This window comes from Monodelphis domestica, chromosome 8 (genome assembly GCF_027887165.1).
Source record: "Monodelphis domestica isolate mMonDom1 chromosome 8, mMonDom1.pri, whole genome shotgun sequence".
Classification (NCBI taxonomy): domain Eukaryota; kingdom Metazoa; phylum Chordata; class Mammalia; order Didelphimorphia; family Didelphidae; genus Monodelphis; species Monodelphis domestica.
In genome coordinates this window covers 131977382-132001575 of record NC_077234.1, presented here as the reverse complement: position 1 = coordinate 132001575, position 24194 = coordinate 131977382, and the positions used below count along the sequence as shown (strand labels likewise).

At 37.4% G+C, this 24194-nt stretch overlaps 1 protein-coding gene across 1 annotated transcript; it reads left to right on the top strand.

Annotated features, from left to right (window-relative positions):
* Positions 1-517: 517 nt before the first annotated feature.
* On the top strand, positions 518-12198 carry KCTD12 (potassium channel tetramerization domain containing 12). The gene has a single exon (XM_007507932.3). The coding sequence runs from the start codon at positions 5591-5593 to the stop codon at positions 6581-6583; it is 993 nt and encodes a 330-aa protein (XP_007507994.2). The 5' UTR covers positions 518-5590; the 3' UTR covers positions 6584-12198.
* Positions 12199-24194: the final 11996 nt, after the last annotated feature.

Sequence of the window (24194 nt, the reverse complement as noted above, 5' to 3'; positions counted from 1 at the left end):
TTTTCTAAGAGCCTTTTGGTGTCTGTCTTCTTTCAGATTTATTTAATCTTCATTTTATTTAATCCCTGTGTGTCCAATTCTTATCTTTTTCTATAACCAGGGCAGCCTTTGAAGTCAATAGCTTTCAAAAGTGTCTGCATGCAAAAGAGATTTACAGATGTAAGGAGGATGATAAATAGCCTAAATATTTGCACAGAATATTTTCTGATGCTGCTTCTTGTCTCCCCACTCCCATTTATTTTATTGTTTCCATTTCCTTTACTATTGCACTCAGAGTTCTTTAGATTTCCTTTCTCTGTCTTCCACTTTATTTTATGCCTCTTTCTATGTTCTTCATCCCTTTCCTGTGATTCCTTCCTTATGTGATAATATTTGGATAGGGAAATAATATAATGTTTTGATTTGTACCTCACCACCTAGCTATTCCTTTGCTGGTTCTCATCCCTGAGATGAAAGCAGTTAACAACACACTTGGGATGCCAAAGAATTAAAATCCATAGTGCCAAGTGTGTCCTCGGTTCACTTCACCAATGTTCTTGGAACGTTTTTTATTCCAGAAACTCATAACACAAACTAATAGATATAAAAGAAAATCCAGAAGAATTCACAAGCAAGTCAATTTCCCAGAGCCACATCATATAACTACCCATTCGACTTAATTTATTATTAGATGTTTTCCACCCAGCCTATCCTCCTGAAATTGATTTTCCTGCCAATAACACTGATATATATGTATATATTTACATATATATGTGTGTGTGTGTATACACATATATATATATCTATGTATGTAGGCAGGAAAAGGGTTATTTGCCATACACTCTTTCCTCTGGGAATAGAGTACTTACCAAATTAAAGATTCCCATTCTCTTTCCCTGGGAATATGATGAGATTTTGGAGACAAATGCAACATATTTCTGTATCTATATCTCTATATACATACATATACACACACATTCCAGCTCTGTCACTTGTTGACCATATGACCCTGATCATATTACTTTTCTGAGCTTCGGTTTCCTCATTTGTAGAATAAATAATTTTTATTTTTGAAAAAAATCCATAACATTCTATGGTAAAGGATTTACATAATTCCTAACCCCTGAAAAGCCCCTGAACTCTACTGAAATCCTAATGACATTAAAGAAGGCAAAGAAAGCTTTTAGTGTGTTAAATGGACCACATGTGGTAAACTTATGGAAGGATATGTTGAAGAATTGCCTAGGATAGATGGGTTATAATTTGTACTCTTGAAAGGACCATCTACATCCATGATACCACAGATCTGTTTCAGCATTTGGGTGTTTGAGCATGATCTTTAAGAGAGGATTTGTTACTCAGAATCTCCTGTCTTGTTAGTGACTTAGCCTTTTCCCTCTCTATTGTCCCACTTTGTAGTTCTCTTCCCTCAACCTGTTGCTACTTGAAACTAACTCCATCCTTTATCCTGTCTCAATCCTTGACTCCAGCTCCACTTTGAGACTTGACCAATTGGGGATTTTAGTCATATGACTGGTAGAACCACCACCATTGGTGTCGGGGGAAGTCCTGCTCCTACTACCTGGGCAGACACAAAGCAGGTAAGTAGATAAGTAAAGCTGATAAATCAATTCTAATGGATTGGCAGGTTGAAGGAGAAGAATTCAGCTCTACATGATCAGGTATCAGAGTTGTATTCCTGGTTTTCCTACAGGAAACTCTGAACACACTTTTCCATAGAAACATTGTTATATGGAGTTTTTGGGTTCCATAGTACTTTGAGTATAGTATCATGCATCAAGCCCATTATGGATTGAATAAACTTTTGTAATCTGGATATCTAATTATTAGTTTTCAGTATTATTATTATTATTATTATTTTTTTTTTATAAAAACCCTTCTGTCTTGTAGTCAATACTGTGTATTGGCTCCAAGGCAGAAGAGTGGTAAGGGCTAGGCAATGGGGGTCAAGTGACTTGCTCAGGGTCACACAGCTGGGAAGTGGCTGAGGCCAGATTTGAACCTAGGACCTCCTGTCTCTAGGACTGACTCTCAATCCACTGAGCCACCCAGCTGTCCCCAGTTTTCAGTATTGTTTCTATGGGGGAATTTATTCAAAACTCCAAATCAGAGGGAAGGAAGGAAGGAAACCATTATTTATTAAGTGTTTACTATGTGCCAGGTACTGTGTTATGTGCTTTATGAATATTATCTCATTTCATTATTGCAACAGCCCTGGAGTCAAGTGCTATTATTACCCCATTAATAAAAAATAAAACCCTTCCACCTTAAAAATCAATACTATGTATGGATTCTAAGGCAGAAGAGTGGTAAGGGCTAGGCAATGGAGGTTAAATAGTTTGCCCAGAGTCATACAGTTAGGAAGTGTGACTATCCACTGAGCTATCCATCTGCTTCCTGTTACTTCATTTTAAAGTTGAGAAATAGAGGCGAAGATACCCTAATTTACTTGCCTGGAGTTACACAGCTACTACTATAAGTACTTCAGGCTAGGTTTGAGGTCTTTCTGACTCTAAGTCCAGCATTCTTTCTCTCTTTTTTAAAATTTAAATTTACTCATTTATTTGTTTGTTTATGTCCAGGTTCATCATTCTTTCCTCAGAACTACCTAGCTACCTTTAACAAAACACAAACTATTTGGAAAAGGGCATTATCCTTAGTAGTGAATATCAGTTAGAAAACTTGGAGAGTTTATGCCTATGAGACACTCCCAAATCTCCATAATATGAAGAGTAAAGAACAATTTTACTGGTTTTATAGAACTGAAGATTCTGCTGCTTTTCTAGTACAAATATAGCCACTAATGATAAAAATGCTTTCTCTCCAACCCCTGAATTTGGTATTGGTTCATTTGGAACTCTGTGTTATCTATTAGTCATCAAAAATAAATAAAAAGCATGAGAAAAGATATTTGGCTGCTCTCATCATAGAGTATTTCCTCTACCATTGCAGATTGTAATATCCATGCCTTCTCATCTCACTTAATTACTGTGTCCCCTTATTCCATTCCAAAGATCGTCCATAGAAAATCTTACCCAGAGGTCTTCTCTAGGGCTTTTAATATTTGGTGTTTGCTTGTCCTGTCCAGTATCCTACTATCTATTCTCTTTTACTCTTCCTACACAATCAAATCCCCTCTTTTCCAGGTTTTGAAAAATGCCATGCAAAATGACAACATATATTTAATATAAAATGGTCTTTGCATTGAAGTACACTTGTGAACTAGTTGAGAGCTTGATCACTTCTCAAATCACAGATATGATTATTCTCACAGATGGCAACATTTAAAAGCAAGGATGACATTTATTGGGAAAATTAGTTGGAAAGCTCATCTTAGGCAGTGATATGAGACAGTTATAAGGGGAAAGAACTATCACTGAAGGATTTTTTTTTTGGTCTGCATTATCATAATTATTCATATTCTGAGCAAGTTTATTGCATCTCGGAGTGTTAGAGCTGGCTGGAACTCCAGAGGAGGAACATGAGGTCCAGAGAGAAGCAGCTTGTGATCACCTAATAAATAAGTAGCCAAGCCAGGACAGGAACTCAGGTCCTAAGCAGCGTGGCAAATTGAGAAGTACAGCTGATGTGTAGTTTGAGAACCAGGATTAGAATCCTAGTTCTGTCTCTTAATCAACTGTATGACCTCGGGAAAGTTGTTGAATTTTTTTAATAGTGAGGCTATTGGTTGAAATAGATGATTACTAAGGTCTCTTCTGTCTCTAAATTTGTAAACATTATTGTCCTTCAACTCTAAAATCAGTGTTCATTTCACTATACTCAGTTTAATTATTCATCTCTCTGGATCATTTTGCTGCTTTGACACATATAATCTATTTGACCTTAATTCTTTCCTCTACACATTTCTTGCAGCATCTATAATTGTGACTTTTTTGTCATCTACCCTAGAGATAGAATATTGACTCCATCTTATAGAAAAACTATCTGTAAAAGGAAACATTCTCATTGAACTATAGGAGAGGTCTTGGCATTGCTTACATACAGAGCTGCTTGCTGTCACCACTGGGGGTCAGAAGAACTGCAGAGCTTTGAAACCAGCTTGGGGAGATTTGAGTCCTTCCTTATTCTCAGGGCAGCAAAGGAGGCCAAGGGAAGTTAATCGACTAAGCTAATGAGTAATGGAGCAGAGACTAACTAGAACCCAGGAAGAAAGAACACAGTTCTCTGGTCTCCTAGGGTCAGTGATCATTCCACTACACTACCCTCTCACAAGCTACTGCCTGTTTAAAAAAAAATCTGAGGACATGAAAGACTCTGGCATGACATGCTCTTAAAGGAGAAATAGAGGCTAAAGAAGAGAATTTCCAAATGAATCCAGTTTTACTAAGTGTTTGGCATTTAATTTCTTGGAAATAAAAAAGCCTCTTTGGTCTCAGGAGGACTTTGACAGATCTTGTAGTAGACCAGACAAGATTTTATTGAAATAATCAGAGACAGATCTTAATGATGTTTCAAAAGGATGTCTCAATCTCCCTAAATAATCTATCCTACTGTACAACTTGGAATAATTCTTCTTTATAACTAACCTAAATGACTCATGTAATTCAAAATTTGTTTTCTCTATTTTGAAATCTTAAGGAATCTCTTTAACCTGAAAATAAAACATGCCATGGAAGTCTCCTCCAACAGTATACTGAATGGAGATAGTTTGCTTATGAAAAAATTGAGTCCACTTCTTAATGCCTAAGAAACCACGCTGCCACTGGGTGGAGAATATTTTAGTCAATTTTGATTTTCCCTTGTGAACTTCCGGCATCTTAAGGATTCTGACTGATCAGAGCGGATGCTTCAACTTTCCTGGGTAAATTCTAGGAAGTTTATCTATCCTTTACGGTTTTCCTGCATTAACCAGAGATGCAGAGATCTCCATCCAATCACAGGACCACGCCCCTTTAATGCTGTAGCCATGCAATTTCCCTCTCCCACTTCTCCTCTGTCCCTTCACTATAGAAGAGAAAGAAAGTTGGCTGAGTGCGGCTCTATCAGGGTTTTGAGTGTGGAACAGGGGAGGAGACGGGGGTGGAGAAGGGCAAATTGAAGGGTCAACACAGCACCACTGGAAGCAGAGAGCCGGGTGGGGTTGGAGAAAGGCACAACGTCAGCGTTTAACATGCAAATATATTCCCCATCCTCCCCCTCCTCCTCCGCGACAGCCTCCTCCTCTTCTAGTTCCCCCTCCCCTGTCCTGGGAGTGAGGAGGGAGCCCGAGTCTCAGCTGCCTTCAACTGGCTCCGCAGCGTTGCATCCACCCACGCCTCCTGGGAGTCGCGGAGACCGCGGGCAGCTCTACATAAACACAGAGCGAGCGGTCGCTGCCCGGGACTCTCCCGCAGTCACAGGGAGAGGCGGTGCGCTGGAGTCGCGCCCGGTAGCCCACGCCTGGGCGCACTAGCGGAGCGCTGTCCTTTGCCTCCAGGGCTCTCTCTTCTTTGCCCGGTACGGAGCAGAGGCGCTGAACTGGGGCATCAGCAGCAAGTCCTGTCTCTGGAAAGGTGACTGCCGTTCTCTTCTCATCTTCTATTTCTTCTTTCTCTTCCTCCTCCATCCCCATCCCACTCTCCTCTTCTCCATGGCTCTGGCGGACAGCACACGTGGATTACCCAATGGGGGCGGCGGCGGGGGCGGCAGCGGCTCCTCGTCGTCTTCGTCGGAGCCTCCTCTGTTCCCCGAGATCGTGGAACTGAACGTGGGGGGCCAGGTGTATGTGACCCGGCGCTGCACCGTGGTGTCCGTGCCGGACTCGCTGCTCTGGCGTATGTTCTCTCAGCAGCAGCCGCAGGAACTGGCCCGGGACAGCAAGGGTCGCTTCTTTCTGGACCGGGACGGCTTTCTCTTCCGCTACATCTTGGATTACTTGCGGGACTTGCAGCTTGTGCTGCCTGACTACTTCCCGGAGCGCAGCCGGCTGCAGCGGGAGGCTGAGTACTTCCAGCTTCCCGAACTCGTGCGACGCCTCGGGGCTCCCCAGCAGCCCGGGCCAGGCCCGCCGCCGCCCCACTCTCGGCGTGGGGTATACAAAGAGGGCTCAGTGGGGGGCGGAGGCGACGAGCTCCTGCCCCTGGGTTACCTGGACCCGGAGCAGCAAGAGGGCGCCTCGGCAGGGGCGCCCTCACCCACCCTGGACCTAGCTAGCCGCAGTCCATCCGGTGGCGCGGGGGGCCCGTTGCTTACCCCATCCCAGTCCTTGGACGGCAGCCGGCGCTCGGGCTACATCACCATCGGCTACCGGGGCTCTTATACCATCGGGCGAGACGCGCAGGCGGATGCCAAGTTTCGGCGGGTGGCGAGGATCACAGTCTGTGGCAAGACCTCGCTGGCCAAGGAGGTGTTTGGTGAGACCCTGAACGAGAGCCGAGACCCTGACCGGCCCCCAGAGCGTTACACCTCTCGCTACTACCTCAAGTTCAACTTTCTGGAGCAGGCCTTTGACAAGCTTTCTGAGTCCGGCTTCCACATGGTGGCCTGCAGCTCCACTGGCACCTGCGCCTTCGCCAGCAGCACAGACCAGAGCGAAGACAAGATTTGGACCAGCTACACGGAGTACGTCTTCTGTCGGGAGTGAGCCATTTGGACACCCTCTTTCTTTTAGCCATTCCCTCCGCCCCTTCCATGCATCTGTGAGGGATATTATTTTTTCCCACTACTCCCCACCTCCACAACCATCCTTTACTCCACTCCAGCAGAAGCCTTCTGTTATGACTCCTTGTCCCAAACAGCCCACCTCACCTTTTAACTTTTATCCCAGCTCTTGAACTTGAAGTTTGATTCCTTTCTTTGCTGATCTTTTGGCTCCTATTGAGAAGGGTTGAAAGGCACCCTTCCCTCTTTCTGCCTGGTTATCAGACTCCTCTGTCCAGGTCTCACCCTCTCCTTCCCCCCTCCTCTATCTTCTTTCTAGCTTTTCTTAAACCTGGATTAAGTAAGACAAGGTTGTCAAAAAACAAAACAACAACAAAAAGAAAACTACCGCACCAAATACTTTGGACTTGATAATGCCTGGAACTGTTCAAACTCGATGGGAAAGTATCCAGGGTGTTGGAGAAAATAACATTCCTTGAAATCTTCTCAAGTGCTTGTGACTCATAGGTGGTCAGAGGGTTCTAAATTGGTCATACTAAAGTCTGAGGAAAGTTGATGATTTTAAAAGGTTATACTACAGCCTTTTTGGACTTCCTTTAATTGGTAGATTTTTTATTGGGTGCAAAGGCTGTTATAGACTGGGACTGTGAGAGACTGTTCTGGAATTTGAGTCACTTTGGGTGGTACAATTGAATTACTATAAATGAATAAGGTCTTTTAAAATGTTAAAGGTTAAAGTAAGAAAAGAACAACTGGCTACATTTTTACGTTCTTTCCATTTTAATGTACAATAGACTTTGCAAGCAATTCAAACTTGCAGAAAGGGAGCTAGTTGACAACTCTGCTTCCTGAGACTGACTACTCTGGCCCTTCACCAAGAGCACTTTGCTCTACTGTAGTTGACATGGCAGCCATTATTGGCAACAGGGAAAAATATTATTGCCAGAGAAGACAATGAGTAAGCCCAAGTCTGCAGTGTTACATGAAATAATTTGACAGTAAGTTTAAAAAAAAAGTAGGGTAGTCAGTATTTTCAGTAGAAGAGCCATGGAGATGAGAAAAGCACCAGGTGTAGATGGAGGGGTTTCTTTTTCTAACAGTGAATGAGATTTGGTCCTTGCTTAGCTCTGCCTAGCAAGTACATGGGAATTAGGCAGAAGAGGCACTTGGTTTGAAAATTGAACATTTTCACCATCCATTTAAGTACATGCATGATTTTGATGCCAAACAGCACAGGAAAGCACATGCTCAGCAATTTATGAAGTTTTTAAATAATATACAGTGAAACAACAGATCCTAAAAAACAACTTATTATTGCTTATTATTATTATTAAGTTCATTATTCTGATTTCTTACTTAGAATTTACTAGTGCTTATATGACCTAACCAAAGAACTGCCCAGTAGGGATTTAGTCTTTAAACTTTTATTTCCTCATTCTGGTGAGGAATTCTAAATGACAATTAAAAAAAATCCTCTTTTTACTTGAGTAAAATATGTTTAATTTTAGTTATACATAGGTTTAAGACCAGTTATTGTTATTTCTAAAAGCCAAATGCTTGTCTGACTGCTGAGTAAATCTGAAAACAGTATTTTTGCATTGTTCTTTCATGGAATTTGTTAGAAGTGTGGTGGAGTCTATACATGTGATTCGTTTGCAGAGAAATCTAAGCACCAAGTGCTATCCAGTTGTAGAGAGTTATAAAATGGAGTACTTTTAAAAGAAGGCAAATAAATGCTTAAAAGTTAGCTGAGCAATAAAATGGTAACTTGAGGCTTGTGCAACAGAATACAGAATGAGACCTGGTTGCCTTATGCCTTTATTCTAAAATGAAATAAATCCCCTTTTGCATATCCTATCTATATCATAAGTAAAAGGAAACTGATCCTAGCTCCTGAGTGTGTAACATGTCATTCTCTGGAGATTCCCTGGCCCACAAGTCTTTGTATTTTTTTGTTTCTTTCACTACTTTTCTCAGAAATATCCTTTGAAAAGATTTTGTAAGAAACAGTTTTCAGGAAAAGTATTTAAATTTGTGCTTTTTCTTTATTTCTTTTTAAAAAAAAATGAGCCTTGTACTGTATCTCATTATATTCATTAACAGAATTAAGGATAGAAACAATTTTAATCTTTAATGACATATGACCCAGTGTATATATAGAGTATGTGAACATTTTACATCCATCATTTAGTTTTAGATTTCATTTGTGCTCTGAAATGTCATAAGTGATCCTAATCCCTTATATTATGTGCTGTACATACTAAGGCAACATGTTCTGATCAGTTTCCTTACTCCCATTTCTATGAAAAAATTGAGTATAAAAGAAATGCAATTGTACAACTGAGTTTGATCCACTATTAATTGCTTGGATTAGTTATACTCAAATTTCTGTCGGTTCAATAGCATCTTAAAATTAAGGTACCTGTATTTTTAATCTGCTACCTTTTTCTTTCTTTCTTTTTTGAAATGGGGATGGTGAAGATTAGAGTTTTCTATTACAGTGCCTGCCTAGCAACAGTTTTTTTTCCAAAGTAAAAATGATTTTTATAATAGAATCATTGAATGACATTAGATGATAGGAATGAGTGATAATGTAAAGAGAATCATTTCATTTCTTGTAGTCTTTAAAATGCCATCTCAGGCTTGGTAATTATTAAAATGTTAATCTCACTGAAGTCTGAAGTGAGTTAGTGTTGTTTGTTCAGTGTTTAGTGGCTAGATGTGAACACCTTAAAAAATCAGTAGGGCCAAATGACATTTAGTTATTAGTTCATTCAACAAGTATATAAACAATTTAGTCTTAGAGATTTGTATCTTAAAGGGAATTCAGAGATCATTGAGTCCAACTCTTTCACTTTATAGATGAGGAAAACAGGCCCAGAAAAGGGAAATAATTTGTGGAGGTCCTTTGACTCACCTAATGCCTCCCAATAGAGGAGACCTAAAGAGACATATTTAGTAATTGAAAGAATTAGTGGTTCTTAATGACTGAAAATTTCAGTGATTATTCTTATTTATGTCCACATCCCCAAAAGATTCCTTCCAATCCATCTAGCAAGTAGTTTCCATTGGCAATCTTCACAAACTTTGCAAATTTTTAATCCATTATGTCTTTGGGTTAAATCAGATCTTTTGTATACCCTTTAGTTGAAGGACTATGGATTAAATGGTTAAGGAGAGTTAATTGTGCTTAAGAGATGAATTCCTCACTTCTCAAATTGGAAGTGAGATGACCTAAATTGGAGTGTTGCCTTTAGTGAAAAACTGGTAACTTTTTTTGTGAATTTAGACTATGTTGATAGTCTGAGTAATTTAGGTACAGAAGTCTACTTTGACACCTGCATTATTTGCTTCCCAAACCCTCTATTCACTTTGAAATGGAGCCTTTAGTTGTGTCTCTACAGATCAAAACAAAATGAAAATTGGCAAATTCTTGATGGATATTGACAATGTAGAGAATTAATTTGGGTAGTTTAGGCCCTGCAAAAATACCTATGCCTAAACAACTTGGGGAAAATTAGGGAGGGAGAGGGAGGCAGTGACACTAATTATCTAGGTAATTTTAGCTATCATAGTATTGATTTAAATTAGATGGAACCTATCTGTGTTGATCCATGCATTCTTTGGTATTTGGAAACTCAACAGGAAATTGTCAATTGCTTAAACATTGGTTTCATTTAAAAATGAGAAGGTGATGGTGGGGTATCTCAAGTCCACCAGTGGTTTAAAAAAACAGGTACCATTATTATTAATACTGTTTTCTCTCTTTTGCAACCATATGTTTGTCAGGATATCTATTTTTATACATGTAGATTATGAGCCATATTCATCCTAGTTTTTAGACTGAATGGTGTAGGAGAGATCCCTTGAGGATGTTAGAGACCAAATTAAAACTTTTCTTTTCAATACTAACTTTACTCTTGTGTTTTATATGGCTTGTATTTTGATTAAAATGTTAAAAATCTAGAACACATTGTATTTTACATTATTGTGTTTCTATCTCTATCAAGAAAAGGCTTCTCAATCCCACATTCTTGTAAAACATGCTATGTACATGACCACTTCTAAAGAAGTTCATTATTAGTTGAGGAATGCTTTCACTTGATTTATTTTGAGGCAAACTCATAATGCAAATAGCTTATGTTCCAATTGGTTTTAATGCAAGGAATTTTTATGGAGCTTAGATAAAGTACTTTATTTGCATAGTGCCATACACATACACCACTCAGATCATACAAAGTTCTCCTCTGAGAATAACAATATTTTTATTATCTTAAAAAATGAATACATCGTTAATGAAAAATTCAGTAGAATATTGTCACAGAAGAATCTTGAGGGAGAACTAGAAACTCGAAGAGTCTGTTTCACAGGCAAAATAATAAAATTTACCCAATTGATTGAAGGGTTGCTTTAATAATAGGCTACAAAAAACCTATTAGGGAAGATTCTTTGTACTGGATTTTGAGTAGCTAATCATTAATGATTATTAAAATGGCTATTTTTATTCACTGTGAGGACACTCAAATATTGAATGTAATTTCTTAGATGACTTGTTAAATCTTTATTTTTGAAAAAATAAGGCTGTTCAAAAATCCTCTTTGGTTTGGTTTCCAAAAGTGATACTGCTGGGCAAAACAACTGCCAATAATTACATATTAAAAATTGAGGATTTAGGTTCTACACTGGTGTGTCCTGATAACTTCATTGCCTCAATGGAAACTCTAAAGAATGGAGTAGTCTTGAGAAAGTTGAAGATGGACCAAGTGAACTTGGATCTCTACCTGGTTCTTTACTTCAAATATACATATATGAGGGTTTAAGGACAATCATTATAATATAAAAGACAATACTGTTGCCTTTCTAACTTTAAAAATAGGTGAAAGTTCCTTCATTCTTGTTTGAAAACAAATTATGAAAACTCATTAACTTAAAAAAAGATGCAAGGCTCTTTCATAGATGTTAATTTGAAAGCTCTCAATAATCATATGATATTTCAATTTTTCAGGTATACTGGCCATATATGAACTGCTTTATCAACTAACTATGAGTTTGAGCAAATGATTTCACCTCTCTGGTGCCTCAGTTTCCTCACTTTTATTGAAAAATTAGACTAAATGGTCTCTAAGGTAACTTCTAGCTCCCAAATCACTATGATTCTATGAATAAAAGTTGCCATTCTACTGTCAGCTGAAGAATGTAAAATTCCCACACAGCAATTTTTGTAGCTTTCAGTGGGTTATTTCAGGTTTTGATGTCTTTTTTTCCTTTCTCTCCTAACTTTTGTGGAAATGGTTCATTGGTATTTGTCATTTAATGTAAAAATCTAAATCATCATTATGAATTAAGTAAATAGGAAGCCAAGGGGGGTGGAATCTACTTCATTTTTAATGAGCTGATTATGAACCCTTCTCATTTATATTTACTAAAGGAGATAAATTCTTCAGTTATCTCCTAAATGTTCTAGAGCTTTTTATTTTCCCTAATCATAACTAGTTGTATAACTAACATCCTCAATAGTGTCTTTCTCCTCGTACTGTGGAGTAATAAATCCTTGATTATGTGACTTGTTATGTATTCTATTAAATACTAAAAGCGAAATAATCATTTACTACTTTAATTATTCCTCCTGCTTACTGGGTATTTAATTTACTAAAAAACTAGTCTGATTTCAGCTAAAGAATTTCCTAAATCATGGGAAAGCTTCCCAAGTTGTTGTAGAAATAATGATGTGTTTGGTACTATCAAATGAACTTTTCACTGTGTAATTGACCAGCTGTGCCAGGAAGTGAATAGGCTCCTTCCTTTGATGAGTCTGTGCCCAAGAAGGCACAGGCAACATGGTGCAGAATGGAAAGAAGAGTGCTGGTTGGTAAATGTTTTCCTTTACCTCAGTACTCTGTAGCATATGTGCCTTTTTTGGAACATGGGGAATGTAGGTGGTGATGACAGCAGAACGGTGGATTATAGTTGGTAAAGAAAAGGAGAAATATAAACAGTGAGATATGTCTTAATTAAAACTGATATTTACAAAGGTGAAGATGGGAGGCAAGGAAGGTAGTTAGCTCCATTTTTAATACTGGGGGATTTTATTGCTTGAACTTCATTCTCTGAGGTCATTGCTCTCAGGAGGAATTCTAGATCAACATTTTTCAGATTGGGAGACTCAAAGAAGCTATTGCTAGAGAATGCCAAGTAGCTACGTGTGCTACAGAATTATTGCAGCAAACCATTGTCTTTGAAGAGAATAAGCCAACTTTTCCCTGTATCTCTTTCCCTTTAGTATTTAATGCTGCATGAGGGGAAACAAGACTTTTGGATACCTTTTGGCATTTAGAGTAAACGTGTGGCTTGTGGAAGTCATGTAAGATGGTGGGACTGGGATGAAAAAAAATCTTGAACCTGTACCAGGGAGAGGCAAGTTTTTAAAGTTCTTTGTAGAGAGTGCTTTAGGTTTTCATGTTTTGAAGGGGGGGAGACTATTTGTTATTCCTGTAACCCCTTTCACTTATTTCCTTACTTATATAAGAATTAGTTTGAAAAGATAATCCTCAATCGGAGTCCTACTCTGCTGCCTTATTATGGTGTCCATATGAGCCTGGGTTATCCAAGTCTATGCCAGCAAAGCGTAAGCTCAGGTAGCTAGGAAGAGTGGTACAGGACCAGCAAGGTATGATATGTGCATATGCATATATATTTTTTACCGTTCATTAGTGCAGTTTCATTAGTCAGCTCCAAGGATGGATACTCCCTCCGCTGAAGCAAACGGCTGTTTTTCCTATAAAGGAAATTGCCCATGGCACTGTGAAGTTAAGTAACTTGCCAGTGTTCACATTGCCTTTGAGGCAGGACTTGAATTCAGATCTTTGTGGCTCCAAAGCTGGCCTTCTATCTACGATCATATTGCCTTTCTCATGTGCCATGTCATACAAATACAAATCCACATATATGAACATCACATGTATGTGTTTAAAACATACATGAATACACATGTGCACACACCCACAAACACACACATATATAAGTACAGATAATTGCATTTCTTCTTTGCCTGTATGAATTTTCATTCTAGTCTGATTGACAGTGTAGGAAAAATTTCTCGGGGAACTTAATGGATTTTTATCTCTCCTGCATGTACATGAAGCCTCTTATCTAAAAGTCCCCCAAATGTCCCCTTCATTACAAAATGGGCCATTCTCATCTCCCTTACACTATGTTCCTCTTATATTCTCTTTCTGTTCAGGCCAATAACCTATGCCTAAAGCAGACTGCTTAAAGAGAGGAGAGGTGCATATCCCCTCCAACCCCAGCATTTGCTTCTCTACAACACTTCCACTATTAGAGTTGATGGATTGCAGACTTATAGCAGCAATCCCGTTCCTTTTCCTGCTTTAGGCTAATCATGATCCCTTTTGAGCCTGTCATGTTGGGATCACTATCTATCAGGGTTCTCTGCCTTCCCCCCACTTTGTGTTTTTTAAATGATTTATTTGTACACTTAGTGCCTAGTGCCAGGCTCCGTACAAAGCAGACCTTGAATACATTAAATACTTGTAAATGAGTGGTGTATTGATCACTAGGCTCCTACCTGAAACCATTCTAGCTTAGTAGGGACTTCCTCATGTTCCATTGGCATAGACTTTGAGAACACTGGGTCATTTCCACATCAACATGAAGCACATGAAGGACTTCAAAAAATATATATCAGAGTGTCAAGAAGGTGGCTCGTGGGATTTGAGAACCAGACCTAGAGAGAAGAGAACCGAGGTTCAAATATGCCCTCAGATACTTCCTAGCTGGGTGACCCTGGCCAAGTCACTTAACCCCCATTGCCTAGCCCTTTACACTCTTGTGCCTTGGGACTAATACACACTATTGATTCCAAGATGGAAGGTAAGGGTTTGATTAATAAATGTATACATCACAACAAAATAACAATACCAATACATTGCAGAAAATGGAATTTGCAGACACTAATGATTATTCTACTAGGTAAGTTTTCTGTGTTAAAAATGACACTTTTCCATTTTCTTGGATGAGGAATTTGAGGCAAGAATTGATGATTAAATGTAGTTATCCCAAATCTGTAGAGAGGCATGCTGGTATAGTGGGAATATGGGGAGGGAATAAGCAGTTGGGTAGCACCCGCTATGTGCCAGGGACTGGACTGAGCACTTTAGATTTATAATATATAGAAAACTAGCTAGGAAGATGTGAATGAAGGTCTAACATGGGCTGGTGAACCCTGGACAAATCATTTAATTTCTTAAGTTCTGCATTGGTAGAGGGCGTTTCCTCATTTGAAAATTCTCTAACTTACTTTCTACTTTTTCTTATGAGAACTATGTATTCTTCGGAATTAGCCACATTTTTACTTTATTCCTCATTTTAAAAAGCAATCATGCTTACCATCTCAGAGAGGGAATGTGGCAGGGAGTGGGTGGGAAGAAGAGAGAATTTGGAACTCAAAGTTAAAAAAAAATTAATATTAAAATTTTTATTTACATAGAGTAGGGGGAAATAAAATATAAAAATGAAAAGCAAACATAAAACTCAATCTTTCACTTTTTTTTTAAGGCAAAAGAGTGATAAGGGGTATTCAATTGGAATTGAGTGACCTGCCCAGGGTTGCACATCTAGGAAGTGTGTCTGAGGTCCCATTTGAAGCCAGGACCTCCCATTTCTAGGCTCTCAATCTACGGGACCACCTAGCTGCCCCCTTGTCAGCTCTTTTTCCAGGACAAAGCCACTCCATCTTGTTAGGTGCCCCACAAGACTGCCTCCTGTGCCTTCTCCCTTTTTTAAAAAAAATTTAGACGTTATTTTATTTGGACATTTTCCAACATTATTCCTTGGAAACAAAGATCATTTTCTTTTCCTCCCACCTTCCCACCACCCCTCCAATAGCAGACGTGCTATTCCACTAGGTATCACATGTGTCCTTGATTCGAACCCATTTCCATGTTGTTGGTATTTGCCTTAGGGTGTTCATTTAGAGTCTCTCCTCAATCATCTCCCCTCAACACCTGTAGTAAGCCATTGCTTTTCTTCAGTGTTTTTACTCCCACAATTTGTCCTCTGCTTGTGGATAGTGTTTTTTCTCCTAGATCCTTGCAGATTGTTCAGAGACATTGCATTGCCACTAATGGAGAAGTCCATTACATTCTCTTGTACCAGTGTGTCAGTCTCTGTGTACAATGTTCTCCTGGTTCTGCTCCTCTCACTCTGCATCACTCCATGCATCGTCTCCATGGAATTCCTCCACTTTATTATTCCTTTGAGCACAATAATATTCCATCACCAACATATACCACAGTTTGTTCAGCCATTCCCCAATTGATGGGCATCCCCTCGTTTTCCAATTTTTGGCCACCACAAAGAGTGCAGCTATGTATATTCTTGTACATGTCTTTTTCCTTATTATCTCTTTGGGGTACAGACCCAGCAGTGCTATGGCTGGATCAAAGGGCAGACAGTCTTTTATTGCCCTTTGGGCATAGTTCCAAATTGCCCTCCAGAATGGTTGGATCAGTTCACAACTCCACCAGCAATGAATTAATGTCCCCACTTTGCCACATCCCCTCCAGCATTCATTACTTTCCATAGCTGTCATGTTAGCCAATCTGCTAGGTGTGAGGGGATACCTCAGAGTTGTTTTGATTTGCATCTCTCTGATTATAAACTTTGTATTTTTAAATTTTCTTTTCTTTTTAAAATCTTCCCTTCCATTTTAGAATTAATACTATGTATTGGTTCCAAGGCAGAAGAGTGGTAAGGGCTAGGCAATGAGGGTTAAGTGACTTGCCCAGGGTCATCCAACTAAGAAGATTTGAATCTAGGACATCTCGTCTCTAGGCATGGCTCTCAATCCACTGAGTCACTTAGCTGCCCTCCATTTTTTAATTTTCTGGAAGCCAAGGCAAATTTAATTCCTAATTTAGTTTTATATGGAGAAGAAAGGTATTCCTCCTAAGTCATTAGCCTTCTTTAAAATTCAAAGGACACAACGAAGAGGCCATTTCAACTTGAGAAGAATGCCAAGAACAAGAGACCAGGAGTTTGACTACCCATTATGTTGTTACAAGGCTCCTAATTCCCTGTATGACCTCAATTTTAGCTTAGCCCTGACATATATTTCTTTGTATGTCAGATTTGGACAATAATACCTACTTTATGCATATTTTAGAGGCTTATTTGTTTTGTTCAGCTGCCTGTGTGCATCCACCTACTTTCCTTGTGCAGTGGGGAGAATTTGGTTTATTGTGTATACTGTACTACATATAATTTTAGAGAAAGCTTTAAACAGTGAATTTTTACCAACTTTGCTTTGTGCTACATACACTTGATAAGTCAAAACTCATTCACAATTGCTTCCTCCAAATCCATATTTTGTGAAATTATAGCTATGGATTCATAAAATTATTACTTTTCCATCTGACTTGGAAATCACTTGTTTTGATCGGACAAAATGAGTTTGATTTTTTTTCTTCTGAATAACGATTCGCTAGTTGGCAACTGTTCCAAGGTCTCATGTGAATTTCTGGCTGAAAATATTTTCATTTTATGATAGAACTCAAACTCACTGACAACCGTGTTATATGCTTTCCTCTGGGGCAACTACTTGGATTATGGTTTTGATGATCTTAACTAAAAAATTTACAGAAACATTATTAAAAGGCATAGGAAAGGAACTTGACCTACCTAAAAAGTTATGGTACGTGATTCCCATAACCAGCAGCTGAGACCCGGGGGCTTATTAAATGAAGGCTCCAAAGGCTGCATTCTTTATTTAAAAACAACAACAAAAAAGGATCTTTTTGAATGGGTTTTGACCTTACCATAGCTAATGTACTGTTTTTCTCTCTACTGAGAGGCTCAGACTTAACCACGTGATATTTTTCCCATTTGGGTCAGTCTGTTCAAAGTTAAGTTCTATACATGAGCCAGTATCTGAAACACAGCTGCTGGGTCAAAGTTTAGGCCCACCAGCTTTGAGAGTATCCCTTTTAAAGCATGAATAACAAAAATACAATGAAACTTTGTCCATGTTAGTTGACATTCACAGAATGCCTAAAAACCTTCAAATCTCTTAGAAAATGCCATGAAAAAGTTACATATTATCACCAACATATTATCCAATTAAAAGTAATTTTTTCTTGAGATATGTTCACACACAATTCTCAATAAGACATTGAGGTTGTTATTGGGACTGTTTGGGCAAATTGAGGTCTCTGTCTGAATAATCTGGAATTAGCAGGTGAAAGAACTTTTATATTTTATGTTTATTTAAATTAACTATGTTTTTGTTATAATTCTCTGTCTCACTTTTTATGCATAAACACAGTTTATAATATAAATATACACAGGAAAAACTTTCCCTGCTGTATCCCCAGTATCCTGAGGGTATTCTTTACTCTAGAAGTAATAGATAAAGGAGGCTAGAGAATGGTAAAACAGAGTATTACTGTTCCAAAAGATTGACATCTAGAATACTATGGACTTTATTCACTCTTTTCCCTTTCCCTCCTCCCAGATTCTCCTAAGAGCATATCTGAAAGAAAATTTAAAAGGATAAGAATTTATTCATTCAATAAAACATTTATTAAACTGCCTTCTGTGTGCTAGCCACTAAGATCTAAGGCTACAAAAATGAAATAGCCTGTGGATGATGGAACCTGTTGATTGACCTTTGCCAATGAATCTAGTTGTTTTGACTAAATAGACCCAAAGGATTTTTTTTGTTTGAAAAAGAAAAAAACCCCAACAATTTTCTTGGACTATTGCATTTTTTTAGTTATCTAAAATTAAAAAAAGAGGAGTTAAGTTTTCTTATATAGCAGAGTAATATTTTTCAAAGCATTTTCCATAAATTCTAGTATCTCATGAAGTATATTTTCCCAAAGCTCTTCTACCTTGCAACTTGAGTTAAGTAAGCATATTTTGTTAGTGCAAGTCCCATAACCCTCAGGCTTTGTCTCTTATACTGCAGATAGGATTAAGTACCCAGTCACAAAAACCAGTTTTCATAATGTTGATAAGGTTTTAGGGAATTCCACTTGAGGGAATTAGAATAGGAAATGGTAGTAGGAATTAAATGAAGTGCACTGACTCCCATCTTGTGACTTAGTTCTGGATCTAGCTCAGTTCCTTTTCTAATAAATTACAGGTAGAGTCCAATTTCTATCTTTTGAGAAAACTTTATTCAATTGGTCAAATTGTGAGAAAACTTTATTGCATTGTTTAAACCTAGACTGCATGTCTGGGAAGCTGGATTACCTCTACTTATTGCTTAGAGACAATTAAGGACTTGGGTTATGGTGACCAGAAACCCAGTCAGATCCAAAGATTGGCATGAGGAGTTTTCTGAGTTATACACCTTAAGTATAAGGATGATATTAGAAATTAACTCTTGTTATATTAGTTTAGAGATAAGAAGTAGAGAAACTGGTTTGAGAAAGAATTGGAGTTTCAAGCAGAGTTGGGACAGAGTGTTTCAAGTCTAATGGGTTTTCTGTGACAGTTACTCTCTCAGGGTGTAGCAATTGGTCTCTGGCAGTTGGCAGTCAGACTCTCTCTCTGAAGGCTTGAAGGAGGAAACATTTCTCTCTCTCTCTCTCTCTCTCTCTCTCTCTCTCTCTCTCTCTCTCTCTCTCACTATCTGAGGTAGAAGGAAAGGAGGGAAAGACCTTAAGGAGCTAAGTGTTTTCCTTTTCCAACTTAGGAAACACTAGTGACTATCTATTGCTGTTTTTTACAGATTGTTTTAACTCTAAGAAAACCAAAGAAAGACCTGGTCTTTGGTTTGACTCTGAGTCTGCTAAAGCTCAAAGTTCTAATGTGGTTCTTGATGAGGCTCAGCCAGCTAGCCTTTGTTATTTTTATAACTTGCAGATGAAGTTAAAATTATAAGGATAATAGTGTTAGTTTATTTAGAATAGTAAAAATTTGGGTTAGATCAGGAAGGATCAGTGTAGCCTGTGGAAATGGGCAAAGTGGTTCCTTATGGAACCAGGGAGTTTTATTTGGGTGGAGTTAGAATCCCTTAGAGTTAGAAATCTTTTTTTATCCTTATATTTTCAATAAATATTTTATTTTTTATAACAAGAGTCTTTTTAGTGTCCTTGTGCCTGGCCCTGAAGAGAAATTCACTTATGAGCTTCACTTCATTGATATAAACTGAAGATATTTTGTAAGCACAGCAAGTATCTAATCAGTTTATACTCAATAATTAATTCATTTCTATATTTTTTGTACAGTCTGCCTATTATTTTTTACATAAGCAACCTATATATCTTATTATAATATTAGCTCAGTTCTGGTCAGTTAATTATTGCCTCCCTGTTCTTTTGAATATAGACACTTGCAGGGAGTAGGGTCCCTCTTTTTATGATTTCAGAAAAATTTGAACCTGTTTGCTTTCCATCTTCTACCTTGGAAAGTCTCTAATCTTATCTACAATTAGAAACCAGTTGATCTAATATTGTATCCAGGTTAATTGTTTTCTCTTAATTAATTGGCCATATTTGATTGTTTTTAGTATATAAAAATCTGTTTCCTCTTACATTCAGGGTCCAGTGTCAAAGTTGAGCTGGTCCCAATTTCTTAAGCAATTGGTATGTATTGCTTAATAAATCAATATGCTTGGAAGCTCAAACCTGTTTTTTCATCTTTCACCCAAAACTCAATGTAGTTTAGTGGTACTGGTTTTGAACTTGAAAGGTATTTATTTGTATGATTGATAGTAGAGCTTCTATAAGATGATAGTTATAAAATAAGCAATATGAAATAATGAAAATACATATTAAAAAGCATTTGTTTTGTTATTTTGATTGAACCCATTGCCTTATGGCATCAGTTCTCCTGAGATTGTAGATTGCAATTCATCCATAGCTTTTTATCTTATCCCATTATTTTTTGTTTATGCTTACTTACACCCTGTAGGGGGAAAAGGGGTTAATTATAAAAAGGTTGGACTGGATTATTCAAAATTAGGGTCACCAGGAATTTAATTAATTCCAAAGTGATTTATTTACAATTTATTTACAAAATATGGAAAGAGCAAAGTTAGAAAGTCAGAGAGAGGATAAGGTAAGCTATCTAGCCTAAGCACTAAGTAAGTATTTTGCTTCAACCCCTGGCTCAAAAACAAGCAAGGGAGTTTAATCCTTAGCCAGAGAGGCTTTGGCCCTTGTAGCTGAGGAACTGGGGATGCAAGGAGCCTCTCTCAAGAAGATAGGTCTCTCCTGAATCTAGTCTCTTCAGAAAATCCAGGAAAGGAGTCAGCTGTTTTCACTCACCACGTGTCATTCCAAAAAGGAGAGATTTAAGAATAGTCACACCAAGTACAGGTCTCAGGTCCAGACAGCAAATTCTTCACCAGCCTCCAACTCAAACTCAGAACTCTAGAAGAAGTTACCATCTCTGAAGATCTCAGATGATTCTCCCATGGATCTCAGAGGAATCTCAGACGAATCACCCCCACAGGAAGTTGTGATTCCCTTTTAAAGACACTTTCCTTTGCATCACTTCCTGTGCCTTCCTCCAATTTTTGTCCACCAATTACTGTTGAAGCTTTTCTTAGAACTGTCCAGGAGGCAATCAGCTTGATTCTGATTCATCATCCACTATTGCACATGTGTGTCATAGACCTTCCCCTACTCAATGATTAAGTGGAATGTTTACATTTTTTATGATTAAATCTAAAAATGGGTAGAGGAGTTAATATCTTCACAATCAGGGGAGAGTTAATTAATTTCATTTTCACAATCAGGGGAGAGTTAAATTTATCTTTACAACCCTTTCCTTAGAGGATCTTCCTCTTGGACTTTAAACATTTTGCTTCTTCACAAAATCTCTATTGTAATGCTTTAATCATGACATAGAGATGATCTTATGTAGTTAGAGGTTATGACATTAGAACATATCCTCTGATAGGTTCTATCATGACAAATAGACTTGGAAACAGAGAATACCTAATATCCAAGAAACAATCATGCAAAATAGAAATTCTTTATCCCCAGTAGGTTGTCCATTGAATGATGAATTCTAAGGCCATGGAAAACCCAAGAAATGGACAAAAAATACAAAATGGCTCTTCAGCCTATGTAGCCCAGGTGACAGAATGGTCAAAAGGAGATAGAAAGAGAGAACCACAATGAAAATGAGACACACACCTAGAATAAAGTTGAGGGACTAGAGCAGAATATATTATGCTTCAATTGATCTAGAGAAGACAGGGGTAGCAGTCATGATCTCCAAAGAGTTGGGGTTAAAATGAATATAATTGGAAGGGATGAGCAGGGTAACTATATTATGTTGGGGGTAGGTTATTGTAGATAATGAAGCATTATCAATATTGGACCTGTCTGCACAAAGTGTTATAGCATCCAGAAAGGAAAATCTAAATGAGATACAAATGGAAATAGATTACATAATAATACTTGTGAGAATCTTTAATTTTCACCTCTTAGAACTAAATGCATCTAACCAAAAAATAAAAAAGAGAGCAGTTAAGGAGATCAATAGAACCTTATATAGGGTAAATATGATAGATATTTGCAGAGCTCCCACCTACCTGAATGAGGTTAGTAGTAGATCTAAGCCTGGGCATATACATAACCCAAACATGGTTTCTGATGGAACAACAATGGTTATGAGGACATAAATATTCTTCAAAAGGCTTATTTTTAACACTTATCATACTATGGAGATAACCCTGTGTTCCTGATGGGTTGTGACATTTGAACAAAAGTTCTACTTGGTATGACTAAGCTGGAAAGACTTGGTTTTGGAAAAAGTATAGACCTGACAATAGTGTATCTGCGATCTAAAAATCCATCTAGCTATATCTAGTCCTGTTAATGTATATTAACTGAAGACCAGATGGGTTAAAGTGATCAAATTAAATTATGATAGAAACATGGAGAAACAGGCTTAATATTACATTGCTAGAACACCTGTGAATTGAATTTTTAAACATGGAATTATACATTTTCATTTTCATGCTCATTGATCATCATTAGGATTAGGCCTGAAGGACATTATTGAGAGAGTAAAAAAGCTGTAAATGTATAAAAAATACTTATGGAAGCTTCATAATGACAAAATAATTGGAAAATACAAATGCAACAAATAGGAGAAATACCTGAATAGATTATGTTATTTGAATGAAAGGATTGCATTGTTATTAAAAATGAAAAATATTAGAAATATAAAGAAAATAAGGGAAATACATGATGAGATGAAAAGAAAAGAGAATAAGAATGATACACACTATAATTATATTAAGAGAAAAATATGCAAGTAAAAGAAATCCAAAGGAACTCAAAAGCAGAGAATGTTTATATTAGAACACATACATTTTTTTACATAATTTACATATTTTTCAACAAATTGTAAACAATATGGACTGTGGTTTTACACATAATTTTTATGTACTTGTGTAGTTAAATGTTGTTATTAGTGGTTATTAAATATATATTTTTACAAAGGGAAAAAAGAATGACAGAACCAATAATTACATTTTAAAAAGATTAATTATTTGTACTCTGAATGCAAGGTCTTTGCCTGACCATAAACAACTTGTGATTACTTCTAGGTTAAAGGAACCTCATCAATATTGGCATTTTTTTTTTCTATAAGTGAGTTTACTTTAAGATATGAAGAAGTTGCAGCTAAATGCAGGGAGGATAACAGATTTTTTGTACAAAATGACATGGTTAGTTTAATTTTTCAAAATATGAATACTTGAATGATGAAGAGTAAAACTAGTAGAATCCTATATAGCAAAAGAAATATTGTTTCAAGAATGACTTACGTATGCCTATATCCAGAGAAAGAACTGATAAATAGAAATAAGTAAATCATAGCTTTACATATCTATAACTATATCTATCTCCTATATATCTTGTCAAATGATGCTTTCTTTGAGAGGAGGAGAGAAAGGGAGTTAACTGGGTATTTTAATGTAACAAATAAGTAACTTCAAATTTAAAAACTTTAAATATAATTTAAAATAAAATTTAATCCTTGAGAAAAAGTGAACACTTTAAAGAAATTCCATTTGTGTATGAATCTTATCTATGATCCCTGAGCAGTTTCAATTGATGCAGACAAAATATTTTTATATACCATGATGAAATCATTCATTGCCTTGTGACCAATGATAATGAGCCTCTCTGCACATAGTTAGGCTGGTCCTTGTACAGTAGACAATGCTTCTTGAATTGTAAGAACTAGAATCAGAATAGAAAGAAAATGCCCTACTCTGAAAAACTTAATAAAGCCTCTATAGAAAAACTATTCAAAATGATGTAGGCCTTTCTCTACCCCCCACCCTTGCCCTCCCATCCTGGAAATTCTCTACTCTGAAGCCTTACCATTATATAAAAAACGACCTTAGCCTCCTAAAGACTATTTGAACAGAGTGCAAACTCTGACAGGTTCATTTATCTGAGCCCAGGTATTAGTTGGCATTATTTACACAGAACACAACCCATTGCCTACTTGTTTTCAAGAACACTGTATTAAAGAAATTTAATTTGTAAAAATCTTGACATGCTTTTAATCTCCTTTAGAGTTTTGGCTCCATTAGGAAA